Genomic DNA, 16,906 nt, shown 5'->3' with positions numbered 1-16,906 from the left:
TAGGCTTATGATAGACTCTGTCTCATCACCCATCACACCAATAGCAAATGGTTCATTTGTCACAGAAACATTCACCAAACCAATTCAATGCCAGCGAGATGATTAGAGCTTCACACACAGTTTTTATTTTCAAGACACTGTCCACATAACCTACTTGGCCAGAGTTCTCATGTTCGCACTCCCATTAGTTTTGACTTGTAAACCACCTGGTACCGCCATTGAGACTGTCGACCATTCTGACTACGCCCTACTCCACAACCCTTCTGACCTGTTTGTTGATGAATGGATGTCCACGGATTCTCCTCAGAATGGCTGTTCTCCTACAGACAGCCAGAGCAGCACTCACAAGACTGAATCCACACTTCCCAGTACATGGCACGTCTCCCGAGGAGCTGACACAGCATATGAAACCTTGTGGTCTTCTGTTCCTGCTGCACATCTGCTTGTGACGCATTTTGTGGGGTCGGAACAAATCGCCGCTCCTTGAATTCGGGTTCGATTCCATGTTCTACTTCCTGTGGCTCGCGCCATTTTGTGCCACGATGCACCGCTCGCTTCCCGTTCGGCACGAAATACGAGTCTTGCATCACAACCGCGACAACAAATCTCTCCCACCATTTGTGGCTCCTCGCATGACGATTCGTTCCAGAGCCTCCCGGATTCTCTTTGGGCATCACACAAATTCGATGTGGAAGAATTGCACGCCGATCCACATCACAACCAAAATCTGGGTTCCGACCCAAAGTCTCTCAGTGCTCGTTCAAACCTGAGGCCCTTCAAGGCATCAGGCCCTTTTTTGAATCCCCGCTAAAAGCGGGGAAGTTTTATACAACGTATTTAATGACAATAATCTTTGGTTTTTGCAGATTTTGTTCTACACTAATTATTTCAATAAAGTGGAGCAAAGGTATTGTAATAATATCAAAAACCAAAACCCTACCATGGCAAGGATGGCATGGACCGTACCATGTGCTTCTCTCGCCGTGAAGGTCGCTGGTCGACAAGTCCTGGCTTGTCAAGTTCAGAGGTGACAAGTTGCAGCAGGCCCAAGGAGCGGCGTCCTCCTCGCAGGACCATCAAGACTTTTGTTGTTTCACACAGGTTTAACAACACCTGTCTAATTTCAATCCGCAGAAAGTGTTACATCTGCATGCATGGAGCTTAGGCATAAGCTTTTGGCACACATTCTTGGTTAGATGGGCTTTCTGCTGATGATATAACACTGCATAATTGTGCACATGCAGACAGAGATTCACCATGGAAGTGATTTACTGGCACCCTCTCTGTGTCCTTGATGTCTATTCAGTGGAGTAACCCCGCTCACCTTTCAGAGATTTCAGCCGAGGTATGTGTGGGATGCCGTATTTTCAGGTTAATCTTTTCTCCCTCTATTTCTCGCTTCCTGTCTTCTCCTTTCCTATTTTCTATCCTCTTTCAGTAGTAGAGATGTAAAAAATAAAACCATAGGGGCACGGTGTCTGGCTGCGCTAGTTTCAATATCATTAATACAGGAGAATGAGAGCATAGCAACCAATGGGACTTTGTCCTGCTGTGTCCAGCATCATCCAGGCATGCTTTGATGGTCGGTGTGCCCTTTCCTTAGTGGGTTACTTACTGAGATAAAGAATCACAGAGGCTGGGAAGGATTTTTGCATTTCCTTCTTCATTATTTATTCTGCAGTCTGGCTCATGGAAAGCACGCAGGGCAGGAGCAGCTGAAAATGTGTTCAGTCGGGAGAGAGGGAGCAATCATGCCAGTCTCACACTGGAACAAGACAACAGATAGAACCGGAATATGACGAGAAACTCTAAAACCGAAGCTACATCTATAGACATTATTGCAGAGGAAGACTGCAGCCTACGTGTTCATGATGAGCAGGGCATCTGGAAATAAAGACTGATAAAGGAGTAAAGGAGACAAAGACAATAAAAAATCAATTTCCCTGTCAGGGTGGACATTTAATTGCAGAGATTCAGGGGGTCATGAATATGGTGTGTGGTCCAAAGTGTGCCGGCTTCATTCTACTCACGTAGCTCTTTGAGGGTCTGAGCGTCTGCCTCCCTCTGCCAGAAGCGCCATCCTTGTCCCAGTGGCGTTCCACCTTAAAAAGACGAATATATGTGCCTAACTGGCTCCCTGACATTGACACACCGTGAGTCACGCTGCTGTGCTATTTCAGTATGGCTGCTGGCAAGCCCGGGATTTCTCCAGCACTCTCCCTTCCCTGTTTTGGTCATTTGTTTGCCCTCCCCCTGCTACGCTGTTTACTTGTAATTTGGACATCTGTCAAGGTGCTTTGTTTGCTACCCTGTGGTGTGATTAGGCTACCTTGGCCAAATCTGGGAGGATATATTGTGTGTTGGCTATAAAGACGAAGCATGAAAGCTTGACTGCTTCTCATCTACCAACTTTAGTGGAATAATTAAGAAAGCACAGGGCAACAAAAAAAAACGGCTGCAGCGAAAGAGTTGCAACAAGTTCAGAGCATTCAGGTCAGCGGTCACCAATGTATTCATCACGCTTGTCCACACACACTCCCGCAGTGTTAATGGTGATCTTGTGCAGTGTCCCAATACTGTCCGTTTGGTCCCGCCTCGTCCTGTCACACAGTCTGTTCAGCTCAGTGCTCCAGTGCCAGAACTTCCGCTTACACCCGGAGGGGGGAGGAAGCGGGGCAATTAACCACCTGCTGGTAAAGCAGCCATACCGCATATAGCTCGCACAAACTGTCACACTCTCAGCATCGCTCACGAAGATGGATTTATTGGTGTGATGTCACTCACACGGGCTGCATGAAGCTCAGGTGTAAAGCTTGCAGACGCTCAGTGGGCCCCGAAAGAAGGAGGAGGGAGAATTTGCTTTCTAATCATGTTTCATACAGAGCGTTACTAACTTGTCCATCTCTTTAATGAACATTATTGGCAGGATGGCATTAACCCAGCACTTAACTTCCCTAATGGCCAACGTCATGCTCGGTGCTCATACTGTACACTTTCACACAATCAATACTGAATAATTTCACCAGCCCATCTAACCTCAATAAAAAGTGCCTTTCTTTTAATTTTCACGTCATCAAGCACAGTGAAGATCTGCGCATTAAAACAACCACATACGTCACAATGACCTCCAGGTCAAAACGCCTCAGCTGGTTAAATCATTCATGGCTGATAAGAAGTTGAAATTATTTGTGATTACAGGCTGAATCATCCCGACAGTAGTAGCAGCGTTTGCTTGGCAGTTTGCAGGCCTGTCACTATGTTGACAATCACGTGAAATCAACATATCATGATTTTAAACTGGCTGCCTAGGAGCAACAACAACAGTGAAACTGTTGTCTGGGGTGTGTCAGGAGGGTGTGTTGAGGAAATGCCAGTGGGGGAAAAAAAAGTCATTGAACAGGCTCAGTCAAAATTTTAAAATAAGAGAAAGTAACTCTGGGAAAACACTTGAGCAGGATACATTCAGTATGCAGGATCTCCATATACTGGGACACGACCGCACACAGAGGGTTGTGCTTACTTATGAATCCACAGAAATCAGGCAAAACCTGCACTCAAAAGCTGCACAGTAACATAGTTGTTGAACTACTCAACACCAAAAGGTAAACATTAACCTCTCACGTCAACTTCCACACATACACAGTTCTGTAATTATACAGCAAATTCTACTGGCCCAACTATAAATCACTGTTGCTATTTTTCCTGGCTTTCTTTGAGGCGCGAAGTTATTTGATTGTTTTACTAGAATAAGCACATATTTCTTTTAAAGCTAATCCGTGTGTGAAAAATAAACTGGTAAGAAGGAGGTCTGACTTGTTTCCTACTCAAGGAGTGGCCAGCAGATGCACTATGGACAGAAAGGGTGTGGCCTTGGTTACTGCTGCTGAGTTTCACCTGAGAACAAAATAACCAAGCCACACACAGCCTGTGACACTCGGACAGTCACGCTCAGTTTGGATTGTAACTTCACTTTAAGGTATGTATCTACCTTTTTATTTTGCACCCTATAACCTTTATGTTATTGCCAGTGTGTACTGACAGTTTGTCTGCCTTCTGCTAAATAAAAACTATTAAACATGCCGTCTGCTCAGTGAAAAGGGGAAATATAGCAGCAGTTCCTCTATTCTGAGGTGAGATAAACAACTCCATTAGAAAGGTGGATGATAACCTTAAAGGAAAAATGTTTCCACTTCAGAAGAAATTAAATTAGACACAAAAACAAGTGTTCAAAGACGACAGACGCTGGTTGAAGCTACACTTCTTTTCTTTACTTAATGTTTCCACCTGCTTTCAGGAATATAATGGAGCCTGCTTTCACAAGCGTGGTGCTTCAGGTGACAGTGCTGATTCTGATAACAATCCAGCTGAAGACAGGTGAGTCTGACTTCATATCTAACCGCTGTGTTTCAGGTTCTTGATAAAGCAAATGTCTCAATTGATCTGCCTTTGACTTCCTTTTTTTAAAAATTATTTTTCACCTGTGGATAGATTCTTGCATGGTTAGTCATGAATATTCAAGGGGTGGGGGGGTCCTGAATAAATCAGAGCAGGTGTTTTTTAAGAGGATTGAATGGGCTTGGTGTGTCATTGTCACAATTGTCCACTTTTACGTACTCCTGGCTGATGATGTGACCAGATGAAGTGCATTACAGACATTCAGTGAACCATGAGCATATAATTTGGTCAGGATGACAGGCACCCTGCATTCCATTCATACCTCTACTGTCATTGCTGTGGGTCAAGCTGCTGTGTGCGTTTCCAAGGCAGAACACTGACAGACTTTATTGTACCCGAGGGGGAAATTAGTCCTGGGCCGCTGTCCAAGCTGCCCATTTAATGTGAAAACATTATAAAAACAGAGGTAAAATTAAATCAAGAGTGTGCAGAGACTGAACGACGAACTCCTCACTGTTACATTCCACCACACCGGAGCCACAAAGCCTTCACATTACACCACTTCATTAGATCATCAGGTGCTGAAAGGATTGATTGATTTTTTTTTTTTTTAAGATCCTGTATTTCTGCAAGAGACATTCAAGCCTTTTGTCTGAGCCAATGACGAGGTGCACAGGAATGAAATACAGACAGCTTTCTGTACTGAAGTATGGCGTCTGAGTTCACTACCAATGTGGTTCAGCTTCACATAGAAAGCACATCTTCTATAGATCTGTGTTTTGCCTAAGGGGTCTTTCACAGTGTAAACATTTGAGCTTTTTTTCAGCCTCCCCTCATCACATCTATCATTTACATGCTTTCATAAATACAGTTGACAGACTTTTTGTTTGTCGTGGCATTGAATTGCTTTCAGAGGGCGACAGTGGCTTTAACAGCAAATGGTTTCAAAAGAGAGGCTGATTTGATTTATGCTCCATTTAGATATTTTCTGAAGGTTAAACATCTAAGTGTGGGAAAAAAAAATATATATATATAGCAAAACAATATCAAGATGAATGACCTGGATGTGTGGGAAAAATCTTCAGATGTTATGCTAATGAGCAGTGAGTATTGTTTGTTCATGTCAAGCTATCAGCAATAATTAAATTCGTGGCCGTAAACAGTGACTCAGCAGGGTGTGTATCAGCACGGGGGAAAGCTCTTAACTGCCACTCGTCAGCTGCGTTTTTCTTTTGGTTGATTTACTCCTTTTTTTTATCATTATGTGCTCAGACTCTTCTGGCAGGTTAGGAGCCTACAGAGTATTGAATTAACATGTAACTCATTTGTGCTCAAATATTACAATTGCATATTTTCTAAACCCTCAAATCTTTGCTTTGACTTGAGAGGCCAGTTATTGTCACATCAGCACTCCTGCTCCACCCCGAGACTGCTTCCAAGCACAGACGGGCCAAGAGCTGGAATGTCATTAAAGCGGGACAATATTCATACGTTTGCTAATGACATAAGTTTCTATTGTGTCCCTTGTTGGTCCTGTGTTGATTATTATTGTTATCATTGGTGGATGATTATTAAAATCATAGGTAGTAAGAAGTGTGAATTAAAGATGTCTGATTTGAATTTTTTGAATGCGTTTTCTTTGACAGAGGCGATGCAGGTCACCTCCTCGGGGCCGCAGACGATTCAAACAGCTCAGGGCTCCTCGGTGCTCCTCGGATGCACCTACACGCCTGACCCCCGGGACACAGGAGAGCTGGATATCGAGTGGTTCAACGTCATGCCAGATATGACACAAAAGGACAGACTGGTGCGTTTGTGTACTTTTTGAAAACGGCAACATGACAGAAAAAACCTGTCTGGGGGGTTTGTGAGACTCAGGCGTGCGGGAAGCACACATCAGTGGGGGTTTCACTGTTGGGGTATGGTAAAGAAAAACAAACCTGATTTTAAAATAATGACATCACTCTCTATGCATCTCAGCTCTTGTCCTATTCAGGCGGGCAGATACACAAACACGACTCGAGCTTCACCAGCAGGGCCACGTTCAAGGCGGAGCCCAGTCAGGGCGACGCGTCCATCATGATCTCCAACCTGAAGACAACAGACACAGCCACCTACATGTGCAAAGTCAAGAAGTTACCGGGTGTCGATACTCGAAAAGTTACCCTGGTGGTGATGGGTGAGGAGAGGAAATTCCTTTTTACCGGTTTTACTCGTTTCATTTCCTCAAGGTTCTCTTTCTTCTTTTCAATGCTGCTCTTTATCTAAACCTCTCGTCTCAACCCGTGGAGCTCGCGTTTTCTCCGCAGCCATTCCCAGACGATCACCTCTGTCTGCTCTACTTATGTAGTACAACATTGTGCTAATTGATCCTCCTGTTTTCTCCTTTCTTTTCTCAGTCCCCCCATCAACGCCAAACTGTTGGGTTGACGGCGGTGAGGAGAAAGGCAGCAGTGTCTCCCTCCGCTGCAAATCTACGAAAGGATCCATTCCTATCAAATATGTGTGGAAAAGAGGGGATGGAGGCTCGCTACCACCCACCGCAACCCAAGGTGAGCAATAATGAAAGTGCAGACCTGTACATTTAAGTAGCTATATTTATATATTGTATGAACCAACATGTGCTGACTGTGCGTTTCTTTCATGAAGACTCAGAGAGTGGGGAGCTGCTGATAAGAAACCACACAGAAAGCAATGCTGGGAATTACGTGTGCGAGGCCAAAAATCCTGTCGGCAACGGACACTGTGAATATTCGCTGCACGCATACAACCGTAAGTCCATGTTATCGTTGGCTGATTTAATTCTTCACCCAGAACACCTTGTTTCCTGTTTCCTTCAGTGTTTGTACTTGCCGGAGTCTGTAATGCTAAATCGCACTTCTTGTGGAGGCTTGATTTAATGACTGTATGTGGGGCTGAGGGGAATTGCACTCGTTTGATGTCAAAGCATTGGGTCGTCTCTTCCAGCCACCAATAGAGCCGGAGTCATTGCCGGCGCGGTGATAGGCGCTCTCTTGCTGCTGCTGCTGCTCCTGCTTCTCATCTGGCTTCTGATCTGCTGCTGCCACAAGCGCCGCTACGAGAAGGAGGTTGCAAATGAAATAAGGTATTGAATCAAATCCGGAGAAAATTTCATGTATCCATGAAATTGATCTCAGATCAAAGGAGCTGACGCCTGCACTGCCTCCTCATTATCATCCAGGGTGGACGCCGCGGCCCCGGAGAGCAGGCCCTCCAGCAGACACTCCAGCCTCCGCTCAGTGATGGGGTACCGCACTCACCACGGGGTGCTCTACAGCTCGGTGAGGAAACAGCTGCCCAGTGTCACCGAGTCGGATCAGAACTTCCCAGCTGGGAACAATGGCACAACTATTACAGAGGGCAGACCCACAAGCCTGAAATACGACCAACGATATGGATACCCTGTGTGATGGAGAGCCCACGACATGGCTCTTTTTAGTATAAAGCTACACCTTCTGATGAACACCGTCTACATTATATTTTATGTGAAGTATTTGCGTGACAAAAGGTGCAATATTATAATATAACAGAACAATGGGACCACTGGTATTTGTGCAACTGCTGCAGACTTGTCAATGTGACCTCAAAATGTATCCGGGATGAACTTAATTATACAACTGCTGACTTTCATGATGCACTGCGTAGCACATCACGGCTATTGTAAATAAATTTAAAAGAAAAAGGCAATGTCTCATAATATAAGTCAGGATTACAGGGATTTGCTTAAAAATTGTGTGTAAAATGTACATAGCAAAAACTATTTTTATTAAGGGTTTTATTTTCTATGATGTACATTTTAGTTTACTTTTATTGTTGTTTTTTAATGTGTGTAATAAAAACCTCCAACTCAAGCAACTGAATGTTGTCCAAGTCCTGCTTTGACCACGTTGCACATCAGATTTTATGGCTTCATTTTCTAATACTCAACGACATCGGGGCAGACAAAACATAATGGGATAATATTTGCACATTTCCTTTCCAAAGGATGCATAATTTAACAACAGTTATCTTTTAAAAATGAGAAGGAAAAGATAAAACCTAATTGAATGGCTTTTGCGTGGCGTATAACTAAGGGAAAATTGAGGCACTGTAAAAACAATCAGTATTTCTGCCTGGTTAGAGGCTGGACTGCATCTTAATTGTTTAATTGGAGACATTAGTAATTGCAGAACTCATTATGAACAAGGAGTAAAAAAAAAAGAAAAAAAAAAGATCCTGATGCATAAACATGGAGTAAACAATTTGTGCCAGGAGAGAGGCTATTCCCAGAGAATTGATGTAAATTCAAACTTTGCACCTAATGAGGCAGAATATCGAAGTGTCAGTCATGTTAGTTCTGCTTGTCTTCCTCTGTGTGCATGTCTCCAACCAAGAAAATCATTTGTAGAACAAAGAGCCACAAAATTGCCTTGTTTCTTCAGATGTGTGTTTTGTTTTTTGGGGGGTTTTTTTGGTGGGGGGGGGGGGGTTGCAATGTGTTGCGTGGCAGCCAGCAAACTAGTTATTAGTCTACTCTAAGCTGTAACAGCTGAGGCGGTAACCTGCAGCTGCCACCTCCAGTCGGCAGTGTCAGCGCTGTGCCTGCGGCCGCACCTCTCTTCAAAACACCCTGAATTGGCCTGATCCCAGCTTCAAAAAGTCCATGTTGAATTAATCAGTGCAGCTGGAAGTGGAGACGGGTTGTCATTCCCTTCCCACCAAACCACACAGCGACAAACACACAATGATTACTCCACATCTTCAGGAAACATTACATCCAATTATTTCAATTTTCTGAAGGTGTGCTTTCCGTTTAATTATGACTTCCGCTCGCGTGAACGATAACTTCACCCTATGTTTTCCTTAAATTACAATTATTTATCATCTTTTTGTGCTATGCAGTCTCACTTCATTACACGTTGGCCTTTTTGTGTTGATTTTGCTCATTATGTTTTCCCTGTGCGTGTGAGGGTTTCACATGCACGGACTGTTGCTAAAAACAGTTGAAAAGAGAAAAATACAAGAGCAGTCAGAGATTTGTGACCTCCGCCAAGGGTCGATATGGACCGATAGGGATCGATAGGGAAATGACACATATTCCACATCCAGATCAACCGCTTTTATTCATTTATTTAGTTTGGTGATCCCATAATTTTGAGAACACAAGACAAGACAATATTGTTACTTTCTTCCACGTGGCCGTTTATTCCTCTTTTAGCACACACTGGACCAACACCAGTCATTTCACACACACCTGTAGGGCACCAGAGGTCAACAGGACAAGGAACTACACTTCTCAAAACCAAAATGACTACATTTCCCACAATGCACTTGTCATTTAAGGTGACCTGTCACCTATATATTGTTAAACACGAAATGAGAATTTATACTAATTATTTTTGATCTGGAGCACCACCTAAATTTAATGGGTTCTGCCTTTAATCAAAATGCTGTGTACCAATCTTCATGAAGATCAGCGCAGACAGAAGGACAAATATATCTTTCTTCACGAGTGTTTTCAAGTTACTTTGTTCCGTAATGCAGTACATTTCAGGGAATCCTTCTACTTTTACTATAAAACATCTGGCAACGACCTCTAAGACTGAGACGTTACTGGAAAACCATGACAAACGCAACAAGAGCAATCAGAGATCTCTGACGTCCGCCAAAGATTGACCTGAACTCAGAAAGAAAAAGTTTCCGGGTCACCTCCAAACTTTAATGGAATTTTCTACCACCTAATATGTGTCTGTGGTGAAAATTTAGACAAAATCTGTGTAGTAGTTTTGACATGATCTTAGTAACAGACACACAGACAAACAGACAAATATACATCCTTGGCAGATGTGAAAAGCAGGAATTCTTTAACCCTCTTCAATAGTAATTAATTTTTTTTGATCGTCTCCATCGGCACCATGAGACTGTTTGATGAAGTGATCAAACTCTTACAAGCTTGTGTGTGAAGTTTGCATGTTTTCTCTGGGCATGCATCGGTTTTCTCTGGCTACTTCCTTCCAAAACACACGTTTGAGTTTAATTGGTAACTCTAGATTGCCTGTCGAAGTGAATGTGCGTGTAAGACGTGTGTTTGTCCCGCTGACCAGTGGATAATGTACCTGCTTTCACCTCCGGCCGGCTTGGATCAGCTGCAGCACTCCGGGATGGATAAATCATTACAAACACGGATGGATGGGAGTTTACTTTTTATCACTGTAATATGGCAGTGTAAATAGATTTAGGTGGTCTCCAGTGTCTGTCTCTCTCACACACACACACACACACACACACACACACACACACACACACACACACACACACACACACACACACACACCATCTCATGTCATAAAGAGCGCCTCTCCTGTGTTTGACTTTCACTTGTTTGTCTTACATGAGGACAAATTTAAAACTGTCACCATCCGTGGGTTCATGTTAATTTCTGTATCGTTCTGTTTACTCAAACCGCCATTTTAAACAAGTGCACATCCATCAAGGCTCCTTCATGTTCATACATGAGCCTGTCCTTTAAACCAGACATGAAGTGGAGGAAATAGACACACTAATTAATGATTACACACACTTTCCTGGCAACATCATCGGGACACCACATAATCTGTCTTTTAATATTAAGTTTCTTAGAAGGCAGAATTTCTAACTGAGATGGCGTTGTAATTAGCCCCCCCCTAAATAGGGGAAGGCTCAGTCTGCTGCAGTCTCCCTTCACATCTAGATTCAAAGAGCTCTTTCATGCAGTTCTGCAAAAAGGCTGATTCTGTCCTTTGAATCTGGATTGTCTTGTAGGAAACTATTTATTCAATAAAGTAATAAATTAGATTAAGTGAGGATGATATTCATAAAGAGCACTGGTTAGAGACCCTGGGAGACCAATGCTCGCTGCTTGTATAATTAGGACTTTGGTTGCATAAGTAAACCAAACAAACAAATAAATAGGAATCCAAATTGAGCAATGATTCAATTTGAGGCAGCATCTTGTTAAAACTGGACTCACAAACTCCCTGTCCTCTGCGGCACAAACCACAGTGATAAGGTGGCGCATGAGCATGGCTCCTGAAGGTGATTTAAAGGTGATTGACTTTTCTTATCGGCTAAATAGATGTGAAGGTGGTTCAGTGTTTGTAAATATGTGGCAGTGCTGCAGGAAAAGCGATTTGCATGCGGACTGTGGTGGATGGCGGTCTGCGGATTGGTTGAGCAGTCATGCTGCAGTGCGAGACGTACAGTAAAGTCACAGGATATCCATAATGAGCACGTATCCTGCCCTCCCTCTGTCAATGCAAATAAGACTGTCACCACAACCTGTGGTCAGAACACATGCAAATCATACCTAATGCTTACATATAAATCCCTCTGAAGGAACGCTTAAATCTGAGGGTTTCACCTTGCCGTGTGCATCCTGCAGACGCCACATGGCAAGGATTAATACTCAGATAAAGGAAACAAAACAAAGGATTCTTCAACGGCAGCCAAAGGTATTGAGTCAGACAAACGTATTGTGATGACGAGCAGGCAAACAACGCGCGAGCTGAGATCTTCAGTTGGAATCAGAGTGATAGAAAGCCTCTCCTGGCCCGAGGGAGCTTTGTTTGAGGTAAAAATGGAAGACATGTTTTTGCCATAATCAGTCTTTAATCACTCTTGATTTTTTACTTTTGGATCGCCGTACATACGCCCGTTTAAAATCTACACTTCACATATATCTTTTTTTTAAATATTCTGTGAGGTTTTTAATTGAGCCTATTTGTATCTATTTTATGTTTTTCAAAAGCTGAAAGTGTGAATGTTTTTCCCCAGGCCCCCGAACTGACAAACAGTGACTGATTCTGTTCTGTCACAGAAATGAAGAATCGTCTGGTTTGGAGTGTGTGTGCATAATTTTCTTTTTTTTTGCCTTCTTGTCATCTGACTCTTTGAACGCAGCGAAAAACAAAGCTCTTCAGAACGCCACACAGACTGCCGAGTAGGACACGGAGGCATAAAGTTATTCTCATAAAAGTTCACTCTGCATGCACTTTGGCTAAAGATTGTCATTATGTTGGGGCTGAATAAAATGGCAGTCTGGGTAATGACCGGTCTGCAGGCTGTCCTGACTGTCTTCTTTAATAGCTATATTTTTGTGATGAGTCTGTGGAACTACAAGCAGCAAAAGAAATGGAGTCCGAGTGAAACTATCATCGTGGCTCTGTCTGTCGCCGACGTGGCCCATCAGATTATCTGCTACTTCTGGATGACCATGGACGAGGTGGATGCCAACTGCAACATCGCACAGATGACCTACGCCGTCATGCTCGTGCTCATATTCAGCTCCAAGTTCACCATCATGTGGGACACCAGTTTCCTCACTTTCTACTACAGCACCAAGCTGGTCAACACACCCAATCGCTGCTACACACGCATCCAGGCTGTCATCCTCAAGCATGTGACCTTAGCGGTGATTCTCATCCCGCTGTGCGGCCTGGGAACCTGCATCCCGATGCTCGTCGTGTTTCACTCGGACAACTACACCGGGACCAACAGAGACTGCGGGGTTTTATTCCCCGACACCGTGTCAGGCAAGGCATACGAGGTTCTATACTTGCTCCTCTCCGACGTTCTGCCGGGGCTCCTCATGATGAAATGCTGCATCTCCATCTCCGTCCACCTGGCGGTCCATCTCCGCAAAATGAAGGCCAGCACCAACGGGACCCACGCCCCGAAGCTGGGCTCTCAGATGAGGGTGATCCAGATGGCGCTGTGCCTCGTGGCCATCTTCGTCATCTTCCTGGTGGTTGACCTGTACGTGAACTATGAGATAGTGGTGAACCACGAGAACGCCATCGTGCTCACGTTCTTCTTCACGTCAGTCTACACGACCGTCGCCGCCACGGTGCTCATCTATGGTAAAAAGACTCTTTGGAAGCGCCTGACTCATGAATTTAATGTCTTTCTCGATGGATATCCGTGTTTGTCTTGTCTGAAAGTGCCCGAACAAAAGACCAGACCCAGCAGTCCTGCGAAAGTTAAAAACTGAAAAGCCAATTTGTTCTGCGCTGGAGCTTTTTTGTGTGCCGAAATCAATTGGTCATTGTTTGAACTTATTAAAAACTTATTCTTTTATCTTTTGTGCTCGCAATTTCAGTAATGACTACTGTCCTGCTGTGGTGCCATTAATTGCAATTTCTCCCGTCAATACGGTGTTCTGACTGTAGAAAAGGTGGAACTGTTCAAGTGTTGCAGGTAAATCACAACCTCATCAGATTGCACCATTGAATATTAATATTTTAGTAGAACAAATTATATTCAGGCCTGTTGGATGGATCCCCGAGCATGGCTGCCTGGACATGATGTAACTCTGTGCCCATCTAGAAATGCTAAAAAATACATGTGACTGTTGTGAGAGTACAGAGCATATTAATAAAACAAGAAAGCATGCTCAACCTGTTTTCTTTTCTTCTTCTTCTTCTTCTTCTTCACCATCACAAAGGCTTTAAGTGTCTTCCCAGTAAGGTTGCAGATAGTTTGAGCTGCTCGTGGGGACTACAGAAGCTGCTTGTAGCTGGAAGGCGGCCAGACCAGCTCCTGCACCGTTCGAGGGAGAAAACATAAACTTGATGAGGAAAAGCACTTATAATCTCTTCTTCTCTGGTGTATCTGTTTGCAAGTCCACAAAAAGGAGGGTGTGTGCGTGCTTTTGACAGCTCCCAGGTGTGCCTGAGCGTAGCGGTGACTGTGCGTGCATGAGAATGTGATGCTGGGCGTTCCTGAAAAGTGAACTCATGCCCAGCAAACCAACTCAGAGTAAATAGAGCCCTTCAAAAAAAGAAATAAAAGATAATAATAAAAATGCAGCAGACCTCTTTGCAATGCTACATTAGTTCACACCCTCTGGCACCACCTAGTGAGGTTCAAAGCAGAGATACAATGGTGCAGCTAATCCCACTCCACTCAGACTTGGGATCCCTCCAGCAGCCAAACGGACAAAGTAAAGAAAGGGGCATATTTTCCTTTGATGCAGGGAGTTAAGTCCTACCAAGGCCTCGGCTTCCGTCTCAACGGTCTTCCTGTCTCTATGGATGGGTGGGATTCATCATGACAGGATCGGCTTAAAAAACAAAAACACTAAATACAAGGCAAATATGGTTTAAATCACTACATAGCAACTGTAATTTGATTATGTACACTTCATTGTTTAGGAAACACCCCCTGAATGACATTTAAAGCTAATTGTAAAAGCACATTTGCATCAACCTCAAACTGTGCATCGTGTGTAATTAAAAACTGGTGTTCAATCAACGGCGACTGATGCTTTACTACGTACAACCTTGTTCTATGTTAGCCGTGAGGCATCTCATCCTTGGATATAATGTGAGTTTACACTTAGTTGGATCTGTTGTTTAACCATTCTGACGCATATCCTTTCACCCTGATAAATGACTGCATCAATGGCATTTGAAACTGTATGGCCCAGAACTTTCTGCTGATCAACTTAATGGTCTTTAGTCCCGACTCATTGAACGCTGCCATTACGCAGCGCCGAGGCTCATCATCATATAATGTCAGTTAAACTGGCACAAATGTAGCCGTTCTTCTTTGAAGTACATATGTTTTCAAGTTATAGGTATGATTTTTTAAATCAGTTCAATACTGACCCATAAAAACTTAAGACCGTCATTCATGCTTTGATCACTGTTGAATAATCTTTTGCTGGAATCATCAAAACGTTCAGTTATTACAGCTCGTTTAAAATGCGACACTACAAAGAAACAAGATGATCCCATCAATATATTAGCAATATTAATGCTCCTCTTCAATTGCCACCAGTGAATTATGAGATTAACTGTTGGGATCTTATTAGTTACTTTCAAAGTCCTTTGCGGTGCATCAAGGTCGTCACCTCAACCAAGGATCGCCTCACAATCCAGCCTGAAGAACAAACTAACTGAGTAGATCAGACTCTAAAGTTCTCTGTCACAGAGTCACCATAACATTGATTGTATTTATTAAATTTTTTTTAAAGAAAACAGGAAAGACTTAGGAGCTCAAGTGGACGGTTCAATAAGATGACAGATGAATGTATAGTTAGGCAAAGTACACAGTGGAAAGGTCAGCAGTCCATCACGGGGCAAACACACAGAGACAGACAGTCACACATTCACGTCTACAGGACTGTCTCAGAAAATTAGAATATTGTGATAAAGGTCTTTATTTTCTGTAATGCAATTAAAAAAACAAAAATGTCATACATTCTGGATTCATTACACATCAAATGAAATATTGCAAGCCTTTTATTATTTTAATATTGCTGATTATGGCATACAGCTTAAGAAAACTCAAATATCCTATCTCAAAAAATTTGAATATTTCCTCAGACCAAGTAAAAAAAAAAGATTTATAACAGCAAAACAAAATCAAACATTTGAAAATGTCAATTAATGCACTCAGTACTTGGTTGGGAACCCTTTTGCACAGATTACTGCATCAATGCGGCGTGGCATGGAAGCAATCGACCTGTGGCATTGCTGAGGTGTTATGGAGGCCCAGGATGCTTCAATAGCGGCCTTTAGCTCATTTGCATTATTGGGTCTGGTGTCTTTCAGCTTCTTCTTCACAATACCCCACAAATTCTCTGTGGGGTTCAGGTCAGGGGAGTTGGCAGGCCAATCGAGGACAGTAATGCCATGGTCAGTACACCAGTTACTGGTGGTTTTGGCACTGTGGGCAGGTGCCAGATCATGCTGGAAAATGAAATCATCATCTCCATAGAGCTTTTCAACAGATGGAAGCATGTAGTGCTCTAAAATCTCTTGGTACACAGCTGCATTGACTCTGGACTTGATGAAACACAGTGGACCAACACCAGCAGCTGACATGGCTCCCCAAACCATTGCTGACTGTGGGAACTTCACACTGGATTTCAAGCAACTTGGATTGTGCTCCTCTCCAGCCTTCCTCCAGACTCTAGCGCCTTGACTTCCAAATGAAATACAAAACTTGCTTTCATCTGAAAACAGGACTCTGGACCACTCTGCAACTGTCCAGTGCTTCTTTTCCAGAGCCCAAGTCAGACGCTTCTTCCGTTGTCTTGAGTTCAGGAGTGGCTTGACCATGGGAATACGGCTATTGTAGCCCATTTCCCGGACACGTCTGTGAACGGTGGCTTTTGATACCTGGACTCCAGCTTCAGTCCACTGTCTTTGAAGCTCCCCCAAATTCTGGAAGCGGCTCTTCTTCACAATGCTGTTAAGGCTGCGGTCCTCTCTCTTGGTTGTGCAGCGTTTCCTGCCACATTTCCTCCTTCCAACAGACTTTTTGTGAATGTGCTTTGAAACTGCACTCTGTGAACAGCCTGCTCTTTTAGAAATGTCTTTTTGTGTCTTACCCTCCTGATGGAGGGTGTCAATGATGGTCCTCTGGACAGCAGTCAGGTCAGCAGTCTTCCCCATACTTGTGATTTAGTTTACTGAACCAAGCTGAGTGTTTTTAAAGGCTCAGGGAAACCCTTGCAGGTGTTTCG

General features: G+C 43.5%; 2 protein-coding genes across 3 annotated transcripts; both read left to right on the top strand.

Annotated features, from left to right (window-relative positions):
• Positions 1 to 1,091: 1,091 nt before the first annotated feature.
• vsig8b (V-set and immunoglobulin domain containing 8b) lies at positions 1,092 to 8,274 on the top strand. 2 transcript variants are annotated; one of them, XM_080466716.1, is made up of 9 exons: positions 1,092 to 1,345; positions 3,830 to 3,976; positions 4,295 to 4,374; positions 6,042 to 6,202; positions 6,376 to 6,574; positions 6,795 to 6,947; positions 7,045 to 7,167; positions 7,363 to 7,501; positions 7,598 to 8,274. In XM_080466716.1, exons 3-9 carry the CDS (start codon positions 4,302 to 4,304, stop codon positions 7,824 to 7,826), a joined length of 1,077 nt encoding a protein of 358 aa, XP_080322842.1. In that variant the 5' UTR covers positions 1,092 to 1,345; positions 3,830 to 3,976; positions 4,295 to 4,301; the 3' UTR covers positions 7,827 to 8,274. The 2 variants fall into 2 exon arrangements, with proteins under 2 accessions (XP_080322842.1, XP_080322843.1); XM_080466717.1 differs by lacking the exon at positions 1,092 to 1,345 and adding an exon at positions 3,444 to 3,602.
• Positions 8,275 to 12,532: 4,258 nt separating this feature from the next.
• On the top strand, positions 12,533 to 13,423 carry tas2r202 (taste receptor, type 2, member 202; the record flags this gene model as incomplete). Its single annotated transcript, XM_080466585.1, has 1 exon — positions 12,533 to 13,423. One exon carries the CDS (start codon positions 12,533 to 12,535, stop codon positions 13,421 to 13,423), a length of 891 nt encoding a protein of 296 aa, XP_080322711.1.
• Between the last annotated feature and the right edge of the window lie 3,483 nt (positions 13,424 to 16,906).

This window comes from Lipophrys pholis, assembly GCF_963383615.2.
Source record: "Lipophrys pholis genome assembly, chromosome: 7".
NCBI classification, from domain to species: domain Eukaryota; kingdom Metazoa; phylum Chordata; class Actinopteri; order Blenniiformes; family Blenniidae; genus Lipophrys; species Lipophrys pholis.
The sequence above is the reverse complement of the archived record's forward strand: the minus strand, read 5'-3'. Positions and strand labels throughout refer to the sequence as shown.

Bases quoted from the DNA above. Each gene is read 5' to 3' on its own strand.
- vsig8b (XM_080466716.1), top strand. From the start codon at position 4,302: ATGGAGCCTGCTTTCACAAGCGTGGTGCTTCAGGTGACAGTGCTGATT. The intron at 6,575-6,794 runs GTGAGGAGAGGA...TTCTTTTCTCAG, and splicing joins AGTTACCCTGGTGGTGATGG to TCCCCCCATCAACGCCAAAC. The intron at 6,948-7,044 runs GTGAGCAATAAT...TCTTTCATGAAG, and splicing joins ACCACCCACCGCAACCCAAG to ACTCAGAGAGTGGGGAGCTG.